The sequence below is a fragment of the Gekko japonicus genome, unplaced genomic scaffold, assembly GCF_001447785.1.
Source record: "Gekko japonicus isolate JY-2015 unplaced genomic scaffold, Gekko_japonicus_V1.1 scaffold1490, whole genome shotgun sequence".
Classification (NCBI taxonomy): Eukaryota; Metazoa; Chordata; class Lepidosauria; order Squamata; family Gekkonidae; genus Gekko; species Gekko japonicus.
In genome coordinates this window covers 145,529-165,610 of record NW_015165285.1, presented here as the reverse complement: position 1 = coordinate 165,610, position 20,082 = coordinate 145,529, and the positions used below count along the sequence as shown (strand labels likewise).

Below are 20,082 nucleotides of genomic sequence, written 5' to 3'. Positions count from 1 at the left end.
CTACTAGGTCCAGATCTCAAGGCCAAACTGTCATTGCCTCCCACAATGGCATTAAAGCTCTGTCTCTTATTCTGAATGCTATTTCATTATATTAATAAATATGTACCTTGAATTGTATGTTTGCAGACTACACACGCTGGGCCTCAAAGCCCACCAGAATGTGGCTGCCGGGGGGATTTTGGATATCGAGCTTATCAAGGCCCACCAGGGCCTCCAGGAATGTTTAGGTAAAAAATAATTAAGAACCCCATTGCTTCAGGGTGCTGGCTATCTGCAGAAGCTCAGTGGGGAAAGATGTGGTAGAGTTAACCTACCTTAAGTCCGTGCCACCCCCTTCCTGGTTTCTTGTTCTGCCTTAATTAGCCAAAACAACTGGTAGATACAGCATAGCGATAGTAGCTCTTATTCTGCTTCCACCACCACCCAGTCACTCTGCACCAAATGTATACTGGGGAAACGGATTAACACTGTCCTTATGCTAAAAGCACGCAAACTGGAGGCTTGAGAGCTGAGCTTATGCAAAAGGGTATGTTTTGCTCAGCAAGTGCATTTGGAGTGAGGTGGTTATTCTGCCTTTGGCACCAGTAGTTTTCGTAGCTGGGCAGACAATCTCTTTGTTGATGTTCTGTTAATAAGAATTTCCAGTAATAAAAGTATGACATACTCAGTTGCATAAAGTGCTTCTATAAGCAGCTTTGGGTGGCAATATAGATATAAATAGTAAGGTTCCTTTAGCATAAGCTCACAATGATTAATAGGGTTTATTACATAAATCAGCCACCAACCTTTCCGTCCACAAAAGTACTGCATAAAATTTCAATTATGTGCACTGAGATGTGTCCAATAAGATCAGTGGTACAGAAGGAGTTACTTAAAACTGATGAGTGCATTTTAAAAATTTACAACTGAAGTAATGTGCAGTTTTGACAACTTAATAAAAGACAGTATAATGTTTTTAATTATACAGTGCATCAACTGAAAAATAATTTAAAAGAACCCCTTTTCTCCTGAGTTCTTATATGAACCCAGAAAATTATGTGCTTCCTTGGGTAAATGATGACATACATCACAGGATGTCTATTTCTAGGTCCACGGGTCATGTCTAGACATGTTCCATCTGTTATATAATTTAAAGGCTAACAAATTGATTCAGGTTATCTTTGTAAGTACTGCAGCCACAATTATAGTCTCCTTAGAGGACTTGTAGTGCACTCCTAAAAGCATAAAACATAAGAAGAGTCTTGTTGGATCACAGCAGTGGTCCATCTAGTCCAGCATCCTGTCTCACACAGTGAACACTTTCCTGGACTAATCTCCATTTAATAGACCTCAGTAGGATTCTGATTAGATCCTCTCAGGATTGCTTTCTTGGATGTGGACAACTTTTACCAGCATTTGTGGTGTCCCACAAAAATTCAGTTTAGGGTTGTTGCCGAAAGCTAGAATTATCTACTTTACAGCAGATTATTTTTAAGCCCCCCTTCCCTCCGGCTTTTTCTGTACTCCTGTATGGCTCTCTAGGCTAAGGGGAAATCCATCCATTATATCACTAAACCAGATCTGAGGGGAGGGGATGTGGTGCAGGCGGCTGAGCATCTGCTTCAAATGCAGAAGGTCCCAGGTTCAATCCCCAGTTTCTCTAGTTACAAAGATCCAGCGGTAGGTGAAGTCCTTTGCCTGAGGCTCTGAAAAGTTGTTGCCAGTCAGAGTATACAATATCAGTGTGCATTGCCTTGCTAGCGATATATGCAGGACACAATCTTTCCAGACTGAAACCAAGGCAATCCTATATATATAATTTCCAGCTCTCCCATTTCCAGCTCTCCCATTGGATGTGCGGTGTGCTCCATCAGCCATTGGCTCATCAACCACCACTCAAGAGTACTCGCATGCCATTGGCTGGGTGCTGGGTCCGCTCCTCTCCCCCGCTCACTGCCAGCTTGGCCACTTTCCTGTCAGAATAAACTGCAAAATGGCTCTCTTCTGCTTGGCTCTGCCATGGCTGGCTGGCTACTGAGGTGGGCCAGCGGCCATCAGACCATTCTCTTCAACCTCCTGCTGTGCAGCTGACTTTCCCCTCGGGTTGCCAATCTCCAGATGACAGAGATCAGTTCCCTTGGAGAAAATGGCTGCTTTAAAGCCGCCCTGAGCCTTCGGGGTAGGGCGGGGTATAAATTTAAATATTTAAATTTAAATTATTTAAATATAAATAAATAAATAAATAAGTATTGCACCCTGCTGAGTCCTTCCCCTCACCAAATGCTGCCCTCCACAGGATCCACCCCCCAAATCTCCAGGTATTTCCCTACTCCAAGTATTTCCCCTACTTTCCCCTCAGTGCCTGTTGCTAGGCAGCCAAGCTTGGTTCTGTCAGTAAAAGGTGGGGGGAGGAGACCCTTTCCACGCCTATTTTGGCCTTTGGGAGAAAACTCATTGGGGCCAGTCCTGACTAGGGTTGCCAGCTCTTGGTTGGGAAATTTTGTGGTGGAGTCTACGGAAGCCAGAGTTTAGGGAGAAGAGTGGCCTCAGCTGAACAGAATGCCATAGAGGCCACCCTCCAAAGCTGTTATTTACTCCAGGGGGAGAGAGAGATCTGTTGTCTGCAGTCAGAGCAGGGTCTGCCAGACCCAGGTTCTTGCTGTGGAAGCTGAATGGATGATGTTGGACCAGTCACAGACTTTCAGTCTAACCTACCCCACAGGGTTGTTGTGCAAGTCAAAAGGGGGAGAGGAGAATAATGTAAGCTGCTTTGGTCCCCATTGCAGAGAAAGACTGCAGTTTTCCTCCTGGGGAACCATTGTTGCCAGTCTCCAGGGGAGGGCTGGAGGTCATTCAGAATTATAACTGCTATCCAGATGGCAGAGATCAGTTCCCCTGGAGAAAATGGTGGACTCTGTGTCCTTATACCCTGCTGAGATGCCCCCCCCTATGACAGCCAGTGTGATGTAGCAGTCAGGACTTCAGAGCAGGGTAGAGGCTGCAGGGGGGGGGATGGAAAGCTGAAGTCAGAGGGGCAAATAAAGGTAGGCTGGAAAGGAGATAGGGTTGCCAACTCCAGGTTGGAAAATTCCTGGAGATTTGAGGGATGGAGAGGGTGTGGCTTGAGGAGGGGTGGGACCTCAGACAGGTACAGTGCCATAGATGCCACCCTCCAAACCAGCCATTCCCTCCTGGAAAACCATTTTTGCCAATCTCCAGGTGGGGGCTGGAGCTCACTAAGAATTACGACTGCTCTTCAGATGGCAGAGATCAGTTCCCCTGGAGAAAACAGTAAGCTCTGTGTCATTATACCCTGCTGAGGTCACCACAGCAAATTGACACTGAATGCCCAAGGCCAGGGCACCCGCCCAGAGCCTCTTTCTAGAGTTCATTGTATTTATTTCCACAACGGACCTTATTCCTAGTTCACAATATTTCCATACTGAAACCAAGGCAATTCACAGTATTTCCAGACTTAAACCAAGGAAATTCACTCGTTACTAAACAGGCAGTAGTATCCATTATTATTCTTTTGTGCTTGAGCATGCAAACAGTTCCATCTCTTAAGACACCACCAGTAGAAGGACAATGCGAGAGTCATTCACCATGGGTAATATTGATTTTGTCTGCAGCTGCAGATTCTGTTTTCCCCAGGCTCTGAAGAATGTCATTCCAACCACAAAATTTCTGTTTCCACCTACTGTTCCACTCCTTAGAAATTCAGTATGGGCCCTGTTGTGCAAATAAACCCCACAATCCTCAAGTTACTAACTTCTGCTCAAAATGCAACTTAGAGAAGACTACAGGCAAAAGACAGTTGGAGGAAGCATCCCATTTCTTAAGCAGATCTTTTAAACATGAAGCAAAAGAGACAAACAAATCCCCTCCTTGATCATTTTAAGGAAATCATGGAAACAATGGAAATAACGGAGCACCCGGAACTGAAGGATCAAAAGGTGACAAAGGAGACAAGGGGGATTTGGGACCCAGAGGAGAGCGGGGCAACCATGGACCAAAAGGAGAGAAGGGACACCCTGGCATCCCAACAGAACTGCAGGTAAAAAACCGAGCTAACTGTGCTTTCCCCCATTGTTTTCATAAGGGGAGGCTCCCTTGTTCAAAATCGGTGATCAGTTGAGAATACTATAACATGATTTTTTAAAAATAATCCAAACAAAATTTTAAACTTAATGATTAAAAGTACAGGTCAATTACTGCATTACTGGGAGACATCCAATTCCCCAGGCAGTGGTTTTGGGGGGCCAGAAGTATTCAGGTTTTATAATAGAGAGACTTCGCTGTTATGGGTGTTTTCTACATGGGGATGGACTTGTGTGGTTTCCCCATTGCTGCTGCAGCTGCCAATACAGTGCAACAGCAATGGGGCTTCCACATGGAAAGATTATCTGCATTTTTCATGCCTTAGTCCTCTTAGTCTCTTGAGAGTCCCTTGGACTGCTAGGAGATCAAATCAGTCAATCCTAAAAGAAATCAACCCTGACTGTTCCCTGGAAGGCCGGATAATGAAACTGAAGCTCAAATACTTTGGCCACCCAATGAGAAGGGAGCACTCACTGGAGAAGACCCTGATGATGGGAAAGATTGAAGGTCAAAGAAGATGGGGACAGGAAAGGATGAGATGGGTAGTGTCATAGATGCAACAAACATGAAATTGAGCGAACTTCAGAGGACGGCGGAAGACAGGAGGGCCTGGCGTGATCTGGTCCATGGGGTCGCGAAGAGTCGGACTCGACTGTGCGACTGAACAACAACAAAAAAGTCCTCTGCAGTACCCAATCCCCCCAGCACCACTGGGGGGGGGGCTCTTTCAAGGTTTTTTAAAGCAGCAATTGATATGTCCTTGTAGTATTATTATAACGTTATAACAATTTGTCCATCAGGTTCTCTGTCCCGGAAGCTCAACTGATCCAGAATGCAGCTGTGCAGGTTCTTACTGGGACCCTTTGGACAGCACATATCCAACCAGTGCTGCGCGAGCTGCACTGGCTTCCGGTGGAGCACTGTATCGGGTTCAAGGTTTTGGTTCTGACCTTTAAGGCCCTTAACGGTCAGGGACCTACATACCTTTGGGACCGCCTCTCCCAGTATGTCCCCAGAAGAGCACTGCACTCAGGAAATAAGAACTTCCTAGTGGTCCCTGGACCGAGAGAAATCTGGCTGTCCTCAACCAGAGCCAGGGCATTTTCAGCCCTGGCCCCTACCTGGTGGAACTCTGTGCTGGAAGACATCTGTGCCCTGCGACAGTTACTACCTTTCCGCGGGGCATGTAAGGCAGAGATGTTCTGCCAGGTATTTGGTTGAGGACAGTGATGGGGGGGACGGACATCCGGCCCCCATCCCTCGCAACCCCTCCCCCCAAGGAGGTTAGAGGAGCTGATTTTCCGCCATCCGGTATATGTTCTGTTTTTATCCATTGATTTGTTGTAACGGTTTTAAAGTCGTTTAATTGTTATTATTCTGTTGTAAGCCGCCCTGAGCCATACTAGTAAGGAAGGGCAGCCTAGCAAGTCTAATTTAATAAATAAATAAAATTCCCAGCTTTCATATTTCTAAAAGGTTAGGTCTCTCTTTTTTAAATTGCAGAGACATGGTAACAGACTTGTTTAAGGAACCAACATTAAAAAAGGTTTCCAAGTGGTCCCCTGTGCAGCCCCCACACAACAGATCTTAAAAGTTACAGTCACCTCCCCCCAGAACATAGAACAATTAGAACCAATTGAGAGCCAACCCACACTCAGATGTACAAGAGCACCACCCACTGGTGGGGATGGTTATATAACCATTTACCATCTAAGGGGAAATGATTATTTTTGCAACAAAAGGGGCTAGAGACTTTTTTTTAGTGAAAGATTGGAATTCAGAGAATTTACAACCCCCCAAGATGATGAAAGGAACACCTGTAGCTTTCAGAAATGGATGTCCTCAGTGGCTGTTGCTAGGCAACTACAGCACTATTGTCAGCCTTCAAGACTTGTTTCCGTCAGAAAAAAGTCAAGGTAGGACCCTTTCCAAGACTGTTTTGGCTTCGAGAGAGAATTGGAGCCAGGCACAGCAGCAACCACTGGGTGACTTGGTACCATGACTTACTCTGGCCTGGCTGCTTGTTACTGTACAACAGCAGCCACCCCACAATAGCCAATATGGTGTGGTAGTTAGTTTCAGACTACAGTATAGGAGAGCCAGGTTCAAATCCACACTGTGCCATGGAAGCTCACTGGATTACCTTGGGACAGTCATACTTTCTCAGCCTAACCTACCTCATAGGGTTGTTGTGAGGATAAAATGGAGGAGACAGATGTAAGCTGCTTTGGGTCCCCATTGTGGAAAAAGGTGGGATATATTAGAAGTAAATAAATAATAAACATAGGTGAAGGAGGGGAGATAAAAGTGAGTAGGAAGGAAAGGATGCAAGGAAAGGTGATGATATGGGGATATCTGTTCCACAGAGCTGAAACCAGAGTGTGCCACCTTCAGAAGCCAGGTGCCCACAGAATAATGCCTCTTGGTGACACAAAGCAAGCTAAACTGTATGGGCTGACACGAAAATATCACCCAGTGGTTGCTGCTGGGCCTGGCTCGAATTAATGCTCTCTCGAATATTTTTTTTTAACCAAAATAGATAACCATAACTGCATGCACTCGAAAGGTTATACCCAGAATTAAACTTCAATTGGTCTTAAAGGGGCCACCGGACTCAAACTTTGTTCCATAATTATTACATTTAGCATAAGAACAAAGTCAGAATCCAGTGGCCCCTTTAAGACCAACAAAGTTTTACTCAAGGTGTGAGCTTTCATGTGCACGCACACTTTGTCAGACGATTAAATGGAATTATATATCATAGATAGTTGTGTATATAGGAGTGGTTTGTTAAATTAGCGTGCCACCTTGATCTACATTTAGCATTGTTAGATCACTGCCCAGAGATGGTGTTTAAACACTCCAAGATGTAGAAAGGCTGCCGTTCCCATGGTGTTCTCCCATTATCTCATACACCCGCTCCTGGAGGGCTCTAATTTTAGCCCAACAGAGGCAGGGGAAGAGGACAGAGGAGAGGATCGATGGAAGAAAGAAGACTGAGTTATGGTCTGACTCAGTGCTGCGAGGCGTTTAAGGATGAGGGGAGGCCACCGCTGTCAAATGAGGACATACCAATCTTCATTGTATCACAGCCCTATCAGATTGCACGCAAGAATTTTTGACTTCCCCAAAAGACTGCAAGCAGTGACATTCCTTTTGCACTTCCAAAGCCTCAGGTGGGCTCCACATTAGATATTTTCTCCAAAATTGTCAGCAGTTGCTCATTTATTCCAGAAAATCCAGACGATGTTGGTGTAAACCCCCCCCCCCCCAGTTTTCCTTGCTATCATTTCACTTTATTCCAGTGCAGTCTTATTGCTTCTGTTACTGTTGCCATGCAGTTCTTCCTGATGTAAGCTGACTGTGCTGCTGTTGTCTCGCCAGAGACACAGTAGTGCAGGGGTGTCGAACTCATTTGTTATGAGGGCCGGATCTGACATAAATGAGACCTTGTTGGGCCGGGCCATGTGTGTCATAAAATGTAATGCCAGGTAGCAGAGATATAAACGTTATAAAGGACACAAACACAAAGATTTTTTTTAACTTAAAATAAAAACATGCTTAAAACATTAGCTCTGTAAGCTGCAAACCTACTTTTGATTTATTGACATTCACCACAGAAATCTCATGCTCAGAGTTCTGAGTCTAGGACCCAGATTAAAATATGACATGGCTGAGCGATTAAGAGAGTCTAGCGAAGCAAGCTATGATGCAGCAGCAGCAGCGGAACTGGAAGCAGGAGATGGCCAGTTCCACTGCGGGCCTGATGGAAGCCCTCCGGGGGCCTCATTTGCCCCCCGGGCCGCATGTTTGACACCCCTGCAGTAGTGGTTACTGATACTTGTTGGTTACTGTGTGCAGTCTTGCCTCTGCTGCAGGGGCATCTCTCCAAACTAGGGTTGCCAAATGTTACCTACCTTGCTGGCGAGGGACTCCAGCGTGGCTCCCGGTGTGCGCGCACACGCCGCATGCACATCACAGGGAAGTGACGTCATGACGCTGGGCACGCTGGGGGTGGGGCCACGACCATACAAGGGAAAACCATAGAGTTTTCCCTTGTATGGCCGTGGCTCCGCCCCCAGCGTGTCCGGCGTCATAACGTCACTTCCCTGTGACGTGCACGCTGGGACAGGGTTCCCCCCCGGGGCCCGATTCCCAGGCATCGGGAAACGGGCCTCTGGGGCGGGGGGATTTCCGCCCCCCGGGGGGGATTTGGCAGCCCTACTCCAAACCCCTACTACAGCCATGATTTTTATTTTTATAGTAGTCAAACCGTTTCCCTGCCATCTCTGCAGGTGGTCTAGAGAAGGTCCTCTAGGCTTTCTGAGAATGGAAAGCAGTGTTAGTTCTACTTAAACAAATAATAATAAAGTTGACCATAAGGGGCAGACCAAGGTTGCTGAAGCTGGTGGAGAAGGTTTCCTTCCTCTTGCATGGGGACCAGATAATGTATACTCATCACCACTAGCACTTGTAAGGTGCGAGTAAAAATAAAATTTCTCATTTTTGGTTTCGCTTGCTGTTCCCTAGAAGCATGGGTATTTTGGCACAGTTATGGAGGTAGCAGGAGGAATCTCAGCAAGTGCTCTCAAAAGTTTGAATATCATTTTATGGTGTTTAAAGGTAGATATATATTTAGTAGCTGGTCCTTTCGCAGGAATGATTTTCATTGTTAAGTAAATTCTTGGCACTGCTGAATAGCAAATCAACCAGCTGGACTGACAGGAGGCACTGAAGCAGGACTCTGGTGAAGCAGAGAGATAATAATGTGCAAAGAGTGAGAGTTAAACAATCTTTCATAGTCAGAAAAAAGAAGTGGGAATTGGCAGTCGCTGTACACCCCCCTGGCAATGCATGCCATTCTATGCATGAAAGGAACCCCGTCCCTAATCCTTCACTAATGTTCAAAGCCTTTCCCTGCATAATAGTGGTTGGAATACCTGTGGAGTTTTAGGACAGGAAAGATACAACCTTGAAAGTGGAAGAGCAAGGCATAAGAAAACTGAAATGGGCAGCCACTGAAAACACCTGAAAATGGTAGAACTTTTGAGGAAAGGAAGGGCATGTGATGCTTGTTGTAGTGATTTTACAGCTTTGTCAAATGGATATTAATTAGGACACCACAACACAAATTAATACAATACCGGCAGGCAATTTCAGGAAGAAGCTGCATTTTTCAAGAATGCAAGGAAAATCCAGCTCCGGATCTGCAAAATGAGTGAACTATGCCCTTCCATCTGGAAGGCCTGTATTCTCTCTAATGTCCTGATCTAAACCTAGCTATCCTGGAAACCTGGACTTGGAATGAGGTTACCAACCTCCAGAATTACAACTGATCTCCTGATATATCTACCTCCATTTCCCCCGGAGGACATGACAGGTTTGGAAGATGGGTTCTATGGTATACTATAGAGTCTAGGAGAAATGGAAGTCCTAGAGTAATATCACATCCTTGCTGAGCTCTCTCCCCAGACATTCCTCCAAATTTCCCGGAATTTCCCAGGCTGAAGTTGGCAATTCTAATTTGAAATGACAAATCAGCAATCTGATGTGGCTGGTTCATGTGTCTGCATGACCAGCTTTTAAAAGTAGATTGGACTGAAGACATAAAAATATATCCGACCCTGTGGCTGTTTTATTGTAAGGCGTCTGTGAAATGGGAGTCAAGGTCTACTGCAATCAAGCTTTCCGTAAGCCCCCTTCCATTAGTTTGTGAAAAAAGAAAAGCCGGGTGATTATCTGATACCATACCAGCAGGGTTGCACAGTTCAGAACCTGAAATGGCTCCTGGACATTTATTCTAAATTAGATTTCTAATGTCAGGAAAACATTAGAATTTCTAATGTCAGAGGAAAAGGAAAAATATAATATGGTTGGAAGACAGAGCTATTTAACAGATCTGGACAATTTTCTCCTTCCAAATGCAACCGAGACTAGAACAACGGCATAATTTGCTTTTTTATTAATTATAGAACAGTGGATTAGAGTTAACTGGTATGTCAAATAACATTTAGTAGATGAAACATAATCTTCTGCAAAGTTAAAGCCCATTACTGTGTTCACGCTTAAATAATTAAAAATAAGATCTGAGCTGAGACACTCTGGCTCTGTATACACTTAACATCCTTGAATTTTAAATAAAATAAAGGAAAATGCTTGGAGCACACAAACCCATGTACTGGCAAAAATGACAAAAACATGTTGCATAATAGCCAACTCTAGCTAGAAATTCTCTGTCTAAAAACCTTCTAGCTCTCTGTTCTTTCTCCAAACTCTGCTGAGCATCATATTCCAAGGCTGAAGAAAGATTCCAGTACATTAAGAACTACTAAATCCCACTTCTAATAGGATGCCACCCATCAAGTTTATCATGCAAAATCAGAACAATGGTGCTAATCTGGATCAACAAACATAACATGGATAGCCATGTTAGTCTGCCTGTAGCAGTAGAAAAGAGCAAGAGTCCGGTAGCACCTTAAAGACTAAAAAAATATGTGGCAGGATATGAGCTTTTGTGAGTCACTGCTCACTTCTTCAGATACAGTAAGAATGGAAGTCCTTCTGTCCTATTTATTGGAAAATGGAATGTTTTCAGATGCCGAGTGACATTAGCAGGCAAATGACAATAGCAGGTGAATGACAATAGCAGGCATGATTGGATTTATGTGAGATATGCAGAAGGGTAAGAGGGGTAGAGAAATCAGCATTGGTAATGAGACAGGAAACCTAGGTCTCAATTCATTCCAGGTGGATGCACTGTCTCGAGCTTCATTATCAGTTGCAATTCAGCAGTCTCTCTTTCTAATCTCCCTTTGAAATTCCTTTGTAAGAGAACTGCTACTTTTAGGTCGGCAACTGAATGTCCTGGAAGGTTTAAATGTTCCCCCGCTGGTTTTTGAATGTTGTGGTTCCTATCGTCAGACTTGTGACCATTAATTCTTTGTCGAAGGGACTGGCCTGTCGTCCAATTAGAGGGTGGAAGGGCATTCTTGACACATGATGGCATAACAATATTTAGGTTGGCACAGGTGCATCAGGGGTACAAAGAGAAAATGTATAGAAATAGTTTCTAGAAATAGCTGTGAGGGGAATATGGTTGCCAACCTCCAGGTCTCACCTAAAGCTCCCACTATTCCAATTGAACTCCAGATGACCAAGACCAGATCACCTGGAGACAATGGCTGCTTTGGAGGGTGGGCTCTATGGCATTCTACCCTGCAGAGGTCCCTCCCCTCCCCAAACCCTGCCCTCCCCAGGCTCTACCCCCAAAATCTCCAGGTATTTCCCAACCCTAGAGGGGAGACAGGTATTCACAAGATCATCTGGAGATTTTTATTTCTAAAAAGGACCCTCCTTTCATTTCTTATTGTAGTAGATCATCTCCTTCTCTCCAAACCTCCAAAGATACAATTGGGGGTGGGGGGAGAACCATGCAAAGGATTCCAAGTAATATCTCCTATTGCCTCAGATCCCAGGTCTGAAATTTATGCGCAATTGGGCAATTAAGAACTGCTATTTGTGTCTTGAAATACCAACAAAGACCGTGTTCATACAACTGTGTTGCTGAACAGGTGGAGAAGAAATGGGAATGATTCCTCAGTCATTATCATTAACACTATTCAAATCCACATATCAGGATGCAAATTCAGTACCACATAATGGCTATTCTTCATATGGTCCCATTTGTACAGATCAAAAGCATGGAAAGGGGCAATTTTTTGGGGGGGGGGGTACTCAGTCAGATACGACAGTGTGTGCAGTAATTAGATTGTTGAGCTAGGATTTATGAGACCCAGGTTCAGATCCCCACTCTGCTGTGGGTGGGGTGACTTTAGGTCAGTCAGCCTAACCTAGCTCCAGGGGTGGGGGATGGGGTCAAGGCGAGTGGGCAGCTGCTTCTTGCTGTGGTGGAGGGAGGCAGGGAAAGGGTGTGTGCAAACAGAGGGGACTGCACGGGCACCCATAATCCTTGGGCTGTGCCTGCCTACCTCATAGGTGTCCGATTCCCCATGCATTCGAATAAATCCACGTTTGAAGAACAAAGTACAGTTTATTATAAAGCGATGATTAGATCAGAACACAAGCATCGTTAGGAATAACTACAAGCCTCATAGGGAAACATAATAAAGGAACTTTGAACCAGGTTAGGACCAATGAGTCCAATTCCCGCTGGCGGGAAGGCAGATAAAACAAGTGCCCAATTCCTTGGGAACACAATGGTTCTGCAACATAAACACAAGTTCAGTTCCCAGGCATGAGATACCTAATAAGCTAAGCAATGCCATAACTCCATCCCACCTCCAGCTGGTTGACCTTGAGCAGTTCCGCAGATGTAGCAAGCAAAAGACAGTAAACACCTACACAAGGAAAACACAGGGGGGATGGACAGGGCAGAATGTAACATACAGAAAAGAACACCTTATGGCAGCTTGCTGACAATAGGTTAGTAGGATAAAATGGAGAAGAGAATGATAAATGTTTTGGGTTCCCATTGGGGATAAAAGAGGGGTAAAAATGAAGCTAAAATAAAGTAATATCTAGAGCAGACAGTTAAGATTGTTTCAGTTCATAGAAAATACACAATTGAGTTTTAGAAATATAGCTGAAAATAGTCCTGGAGAAAAATTACCTGTCCCTTTAATAAAGGCATACAGTGTTTTCCTAAGAACAGTTACACCCTTCTAAGCCCGACATCAGTAGACTTAGAAGGGTGAAAGGCGATTTCTCACTAGAGCTGCCTCGCAGCACAGCGCCGTTTGCCCCGACACAAACATGTCAATTTCACACCCGAAGCTCCGGGGCTGCATTTTGACTCGGGGCTTCGCCCAGTTTCCTCCGCAGTTTCGTGATCCTGGTTTTTGAGGACAAATGCAGCCCCGCAGCCTCGGGTGTGAAATTGACATGTTTATGTTGGGGCAAACGGCGCTGTGCTGCGAGGCAGCTCTAGTGAGAAATCGCCCTCACTTTGCATTGCACTGTATACATGTGGAAATGGGCAGCTGAAGCTTTTCATGGCATCAAAATAAATAACATCACCCCATTAAGCTTCTATTAAAGGGACAGGACATTTTTCTTGGCCTGCTGGCAGCCCTGCTTTCATCCCATCTCACATTTCACAAACTTGTTGTAAGCTGCTGCACTCTCCAGTTGCTTAGTTGTGGGTTTCCAAATAGATTGTAGGAATAATAAAAGGGTGCATGATGAAGAGGGAGCATTGGCTTGTTTCTTGTGAACTCTTAATGAAAATGTTTGTTTTTTACATTCAAACAGAAATTCTTCAGGATTAACCGAGCCCTGTCTACTCCCATCGTTAAAGTGATACAGCAGCTAAATTAAACGAAAAAGTGCATTTCGGTTAATTAATGGTTCACAGTTCAAATATCACACATTTCAGCATCATATTTATCTATTCTTTCTAAATGAGATACACACCAATATTTGTTTATCTAAGTCAGCTTTCAAATGGGAGTGGGTGCTGATTTGGATCAGTGCTGGGGTGGGTGTTAACTTTCCCCCCACCCTAATGCTGAAATTAAGCTATTAGTTGGAAGATACAGTCATGGATCCTCATAAAAATATGTACTTTGGTCATAAGTCCCGTAGAAACCAGCAAGAAGGGGAGGGGATATACTTTGGGTAGTTATTATCAGGACTGTGTGTAATCTGCCCTAAAAACAAAAGAAAAAAAAGTTAATTCTGCAAGCATCATAGGTATGATGCAAATTAAATAAACTTGCTCGGTTTTGTATACTGACTGTGCTTTTCTGAGCCAGGAAATCAAGGCCCACTTCCTAACCAGTCCACTTCTGTACATAAAAACATTAAGAAGAGTCTGCTGGATCAGACCACTGGTCCATCTAGTTCAGTATACTGTTTCACTCATCAGCCAATGAGTTGCACTGGAGGGCCAAGTAAGAAGGCACAGAGGCCAAGGGACTCCTCTGATGCGGTGTCCCAGCATTGGTTTTCAGGTTTACTGCCTTTGCATATGGAGGCTCCCTTCCGTCACTGTGGCTAGTAGCCTTTGATGGACTTCTCCTACATGGATCTGCCTAAACTCCTTTAAAACGATCTGTCCTTGTGGCCATCACTGCCTCCTCTGGCAGTGAGGTCCACATTTTAATCACAAGTTGAGAAAAGAAGTATTTCCTTTCGTCTGTTCTCTGAACCTTTTGGCAACAATTTCATCAGGTGTCCCGGAGTTCTACTATTATGGGAGAGCAAGAAAAAGCTCCCTTGCTCCACCCAATGAATATTTGTATAAAGCTCTATCATATTAATGGCTTGATAAAATGTTGTTACTTTGATTTAATTGTATAGTTATTTTGTTTTAATTGTAAGTTGCTTCAGAGATGGCAGTTTGGTGTAGTGGTTAAGTACGCAGACTCTAATCTGAGAGAACTGGGTTTGATTCCCCACTCCTCCACATGCAGCCAGCTGGGTGACCTTGGGCAAGCCATAATTCTGGCATAGCTGTTCTTGAAAAAGAGCAGTTTCTGTCAGAGCTCTCTCAGCCCCACCTACCTCACAGGGTGTCTGTTGTAGGGAGGGGAAGGGAAAGGAGATTGTAAACTGCTCTGAGACTCCTTAGGGTAGTGAAGGGCGGGGTATAAATCCAAACTCCTCCTCCTCTTCTTCTTAATAATAAACAATGTCATGTCTCTCCTTGGTCCCAGATTCTCCAACCTTTTCTTACAGGAAAAGTGTTCCAGCCCCTTATCATCTTGGTTGTCCTCCTTTGTACTTTTTCCAGCTTTTGAGACTGGGGGTGCAGTCAGATGGTGTGCTGGGAGCAGTGTAAATTGCTCCGGTCCTATGCACTTTTTTTTAACCTGGAAGAATCGCGATCACACTCACATCCTTGTTCCGGATCACTGCGCAGCCACATCGCTCCCCGCCGTCCACACGGGTTTTTTCCCTCTCAGTTTGGGCATGTGCACAGGCGGCCATCTTTAGTATTGAAATTTTCACGAGTGCGCAGAACAGCGATTTCCCCTTCAACCCAACTGCCGAGACGCTTCCCTTTAAACATTAAAGGAACACTTCCCTTTACACTTTAACCCCAAAACTGGCCTCCCTGAGATCCTGAACTCATCTATACAGCAAAACTAGGCACCATTTAAACTTTGGTTTTATTAACGCCAGGGCGAAACTCCGCCCAAGTGCATATCGCCGACGCTTAAAAATTTAAAAAATGGTGGGTGAAAAGCAGAAGCCTCTGGCAGCTTTCGAGCGGGGAAGTGGCTCTACACCGGTGGAGGAGCCTAAATCCAGAGTGGTGGCAGCATCAGGGGACATCCCACCTGAGCCGTGACAATTGGTCACGTTATAAGAAGACAAGAGTCACCATAAAACATAATACTAGACAAGAGTCACCAGAAAAGACAATACTACTAGGAAAAGTTAACAGGAAAAGAGGAAGACCCAACATGAGATGGGTTGACTCAATGAAGGAAGCCCTCGATCTTCAAGACCTGAGCAAAGCTGTTAATGACAGGACGTTTTGGAGGACATTGCTTCATAGGATTGCCATTAAGTCAGAAGCAACTTGCTGGCACTTCACACACACACACACACAATATTATTTCCATTCTTAATTTGGGTAACTAAGCAAGCAATTTCTCCAGAAATATTCAATGGTTGAAATGATACTTGATGATGAAAACTCCCCCAGAATATAGTCCCAGCACTGATTCCCATGTTAAAGCGAAACCTGAAATTTAAGTGTACTTTTCCAACATGTGCCTGTCTTCTTTACCTTCTTCTGCCCATGAATAAGTTGTTTGTTCTCATTTAAATCAATGGGATTTTTGTCTCCAGAGTTTGCCTAGAGTTGGCTCAAGCCCCGAATGTACATCGAAGTAATTAAAAAAATATATATGCTCCTGTGCTAAGTGTGGAAGAAGTCTGTATACAATGGATCAGTTCCAGCTATGTCTCCCTATTTATCTTTTTTCCTGTTTGGTAGCTGCTATATAAACACAAGCTATATCTGTATAGGTTGCATTCATGGCTTCGATGGCAACCCACTTCAGTAATCAGAACAGTGGAATAATCTTCAGCAGTGTTGAAACGAACATTGGGAATTTTTTTGATGTAATGACTGGTCGATTCGGAGCACCAGTAAATGGTAAGTAAAAGGAACACAAATTCTATAGAGATATGAATTATTCCTGTAACACTGGCTCCAATAAGGCCGTCACATGCACACTGACTAGGGGGTGCTTCCTAGTACCCAGTAGGTATTATTTCTGAGCAAATATGCATAAGATGCATAATGAATAATGCATATAATAAAAATATACGAGTTGTGATATTTTCTTCAAAGTGGTAGTAGCTTAAAGGTAACCCAAATTCTGTATTCATAATACATTGTTTAAAATTGCATATATACACTTATATACACTTTAATTTTTTTAAAAAAAACCACTTGGGGTTTCAGAGACTTCAGGCCATTTGAGCAAAAATCAGGGGCGTAAGGATGCATTAGTAGGTAAAGAACCAAAATAAGTTTTACATCATCTTGTTTAGCATGAATACACTTTTAGGTGCTTCAGTGACTTATGGGAATGGCTCCTGTGACTTCAAAACGGAATATGGGTATGTGTGATTTTCAGTTAACAGTGGAGTATATGGCATTGCTGGTGCAATCCTATGTTTGTTTGCTATACTTATACTCCTCCTTTCTCACTGAGACTCAAAGCAGACTACGCAGTATAATTCATTCAATATGATGGGACATCTAATAAGCAATGTACTAAAACTAGGATTACAGAAATCTGAACAAGCATAGAATATTAGTTGTGATATGGAATGCAGATACAATACAGAATAATGGTATCACAGCAGCAGGAAATAATGCAGTGACAGCAAGATAATACATACAGCAAATAGATAATTAAGTCCTATACACAGTGATATAGTCTGCACGCAGTCCCTTTCCCTTTATAAAGTGCCTTGCTGAACAATTCTGTTATAGCATAACCCTATTATCTTTATGGATATGCCTCCCGAATGATTCAGTTTTACGTAGTTTGCAGAATGGGAAGTCTTCTTTATCTCTTTGGGCATTCCATTCCACAAGGTGGGGATCACAACGGAGAATGAGTGTGTACAGTTGTTGATCTTGTCAGTTGGCAAGGTGGCACCCACAGAAGGCCCTGAACAGATGAATGAAACTGTTGCAGTGGAATGTTACAGTACAGGTGGTCCTGATGTTATGACCGTCCAAGACCATGAAGGGCTTTTCATATGATAGCCAGTGCCTTGAGCTGGGCCTGGTAGCTGATGGGGAGCCAATTGAACACCTGCAGAGTGGGTATAATATGCATGTTCCACCTGCCTTCTGATAATAATTGAGCCGCAGCATTCTGTACCAACTGGTGTGTCCCAGTTGACTTTAAGGGCAGACCTATGTAGAGTGCATTATAATTGTCTAATCTTGATGCTACTGTGGCATGGATCCAGATAGCTAGATCAGGTTGATCCAGGTAGGGGGCATCAGTCTTTCCATCTAACTGACTTGTGATTCAGGTTGTAAAAAAGACAGGAGGGTCCTCAGAATTTCAGGCAGAGAATTGTCCCGTCCCATCTCTTTTCTATGCAGAACTTTAATAAATGATATGATCACTTTGCAGGGGTGTATTTTTTCACCTTCAATATGATGAAGCATGAAGATGTGGAGGAAGTGTATGTTTACTTAATGCACAATGGCAATACAGTTTTCAGTCTATATAGGTATGTTGATGGGTATTACGTGTTAATTTATAAACCATTTTTAAAAGGCAGGCCTGCATATCAGTAAATCTGGCAGTGGCCCCCAAAGGCCTGATGTTTCTCTGCTGCAAAGCAGCACCAGGAGGGGCTAATTTGCAGGGATATATTAGTGGAGAAAGGCAGAGGACTTAATCCTTCTGCTACCCACCATATTTCCTGTAAGGCATAGTCCCAGACCCATGTTTCTGCTGGGACATATTCACGTCCCTTTATTCATTCATACTTCCCCCCCCCCTATCATTCAAAGAATTGTTCCGAAGGAGGTCCTGTTGAATAGATTAATTTTATTAATTTGGTCGTTATTGATTGGCGGACCTCCTGTTGGCCCCTAGGTTTGGGCCACCATGTATGACGCAGAGTGATGGACTGGAGGGGCCCTGGGCCTGATCCAACATGGCTTCTCTTAGGTTCTTGTGTCTGGAGCAATGGATGCTCTTGTCCTCTTGGTGCTTGGGGGGGCAACAGTGGGAGGGGCTTCTGGAGTTCTGGCCTTTCTGATGGACCTCCTGATGGCCCCTGGTATTTTTGGCCACTGTGTGACACAGAGTGTTGGACTGGATGGGCCATTGGCCTGATCCAACATGGCTTCCCTTATGTTCTTATGTTCTTATGCTGGGGGACATTTGCAGGATCTTAGGTACAGGAACTGTAAGATGTTTGCTTGATTTTTTCTAATATCTTTGTTTTTAGCTATGAGTCAAAAGGGAAAATGGACACATCGAGCAACAGTGCAGTCCTTAAACTTGCCAAGGGAGATGAAGTTTGGCTGCGGATGGGCAATGGAGCACTGCATGGAGACCATCAACGCTTTTCCACTTTCGCGGGGTTTCTTCTTTTTGAAACAAAATAGATGAGACCTTAAACGTTGAGATATTTTTCCTTTGCTGTTCTTCCTTGTGCTGTGAAATGGCAACATACTAAAATTGTGCGGCCTTGTTCTAATCCCATTAGTTACTATGTAGTGTTAGGCATGAATGGATATACGTCTCTTCTGTGCCATTTCGGTCCATACTATCTTTCTATAGTCCACATACTAGTCCTTCAGTGCAGACACTAAAATGCAATTCCGGGAAATGCAATGGTACGATTATTACTGCATTTTGCTCAGTTCAGAGATCTCCATGAGACCACCTGCAATGCAGACCTTCATTCAGTTGAACGGGGAAGTCATTGTGTGGAGATCTCAGGAACATACCTGCTTTGGAGCACTGCATACACAGAACGAATTCAGGTGCGCATCCACAGGCAGCCTGTATGTGGGATATCACATTCTACATGGCAATCTAGATCTGGGTTGCCAGAAAGCCTGGAGAAACATGTCCTGTCCCTTTAACAGAGGCTTAATGGTATTTTTTTTAAAAAAACAGGTGACTTGTTTACTTCTTGGCCATGAAAAGCTTCTGCTGCCCATTTCTACACATTAAAGAAGAAGAAGAGAAGAGATTGGATTTATACCCCGCCCATCACTACCCAAAGGTGTCCCAGAGCGGCTTACAAACACCTTTCCCTTCCCCTCCCCACAATAGACACCCTGTGAGCAATGTTCCCTCTAAGCTGTGGAGTCTTTTGAGCAAAAATTCTACTTTGTGAGCTGCTGGCATTAAAGTTTTGAGCCAGTGATTTGGCTGCTGCAGAAATCAGTTTGCTCTGGAGCCATCTTTCCTGAGCCAAGACAAAAACGTGTGAGCCGGAGACTAAAAACCTGTGAGCTAGCTCACACTAACTCAGCTTAGAGGGAACACTGCCTGTGAGGTGGGTGGGGCTGAGAGAGCTCTGACAGAAACTGCTCTTTTTCAAGGACAGCTCTTATCAGAACTACGGCTTGCCCAAGGTCATCCAGCCAGGTGCAAGTGGAGGAGTGGGGAATCAAACCCGGTTCTCCCAGATTAGAGTCCGCACACTTAACCGCTACACCAAACTGGCTCTCCCTACACCAAAGGGACATGACACTCTTCTCCAGGCCGGCTGCTAAGCATCTACATATGGAAACTGCTTCCTTACTGGATTAGAGTGAATATGTCCAAGATTGGAATTGAAATTAACAAATAATCTTAGATTTTTTTTCTCTTGAATTTATTCATGACTATGACCATAATAGCTATTGGAACAGGCCAAACAATGTAAAACATTACCTCTGCCTTGTATAATTAATTGCTAACCTGTGCACAAAGCTTCATTTTAGGAAGAATAATAGGTTAGATTTTTTTTCCTGTTTATATTAATCAT

At 44.0% G+C, this 20,082-nt stretch overlaps 1 protein-coding gene across 1 annotated transcript; it reads left to right on the top strand.

The window, feature by feature from the left end:
- The first annotated feature begins 3,585 nt into the window (after nucleotides 1–3,585).
- Nucleotides 3,586–19,312, top strand: C1QTNF3 (C1q and tumor necrosis factor related protein 3). Its single transcript, XM_015410322.1, has 5 exons — nucleotides 3,586–3,589; nucleotides 3,882–4,036; nucleotides 16,081–16,210; nucleotides 17,718–17,817; nucleotides 18,547–19,312. Exons 1-5 carry the CDS (start codon nucleotides 3,586–3,588, stop codon nucleotides 18,704–18,706), a joined length of 549 nt encoding a protein of 182 aa, XP_015265808.1. The 3' UTR covers nucleotides 18,707–19,312.
- Nucleotides 19,313–20,082: the final 770 nt, after the last annotated feature.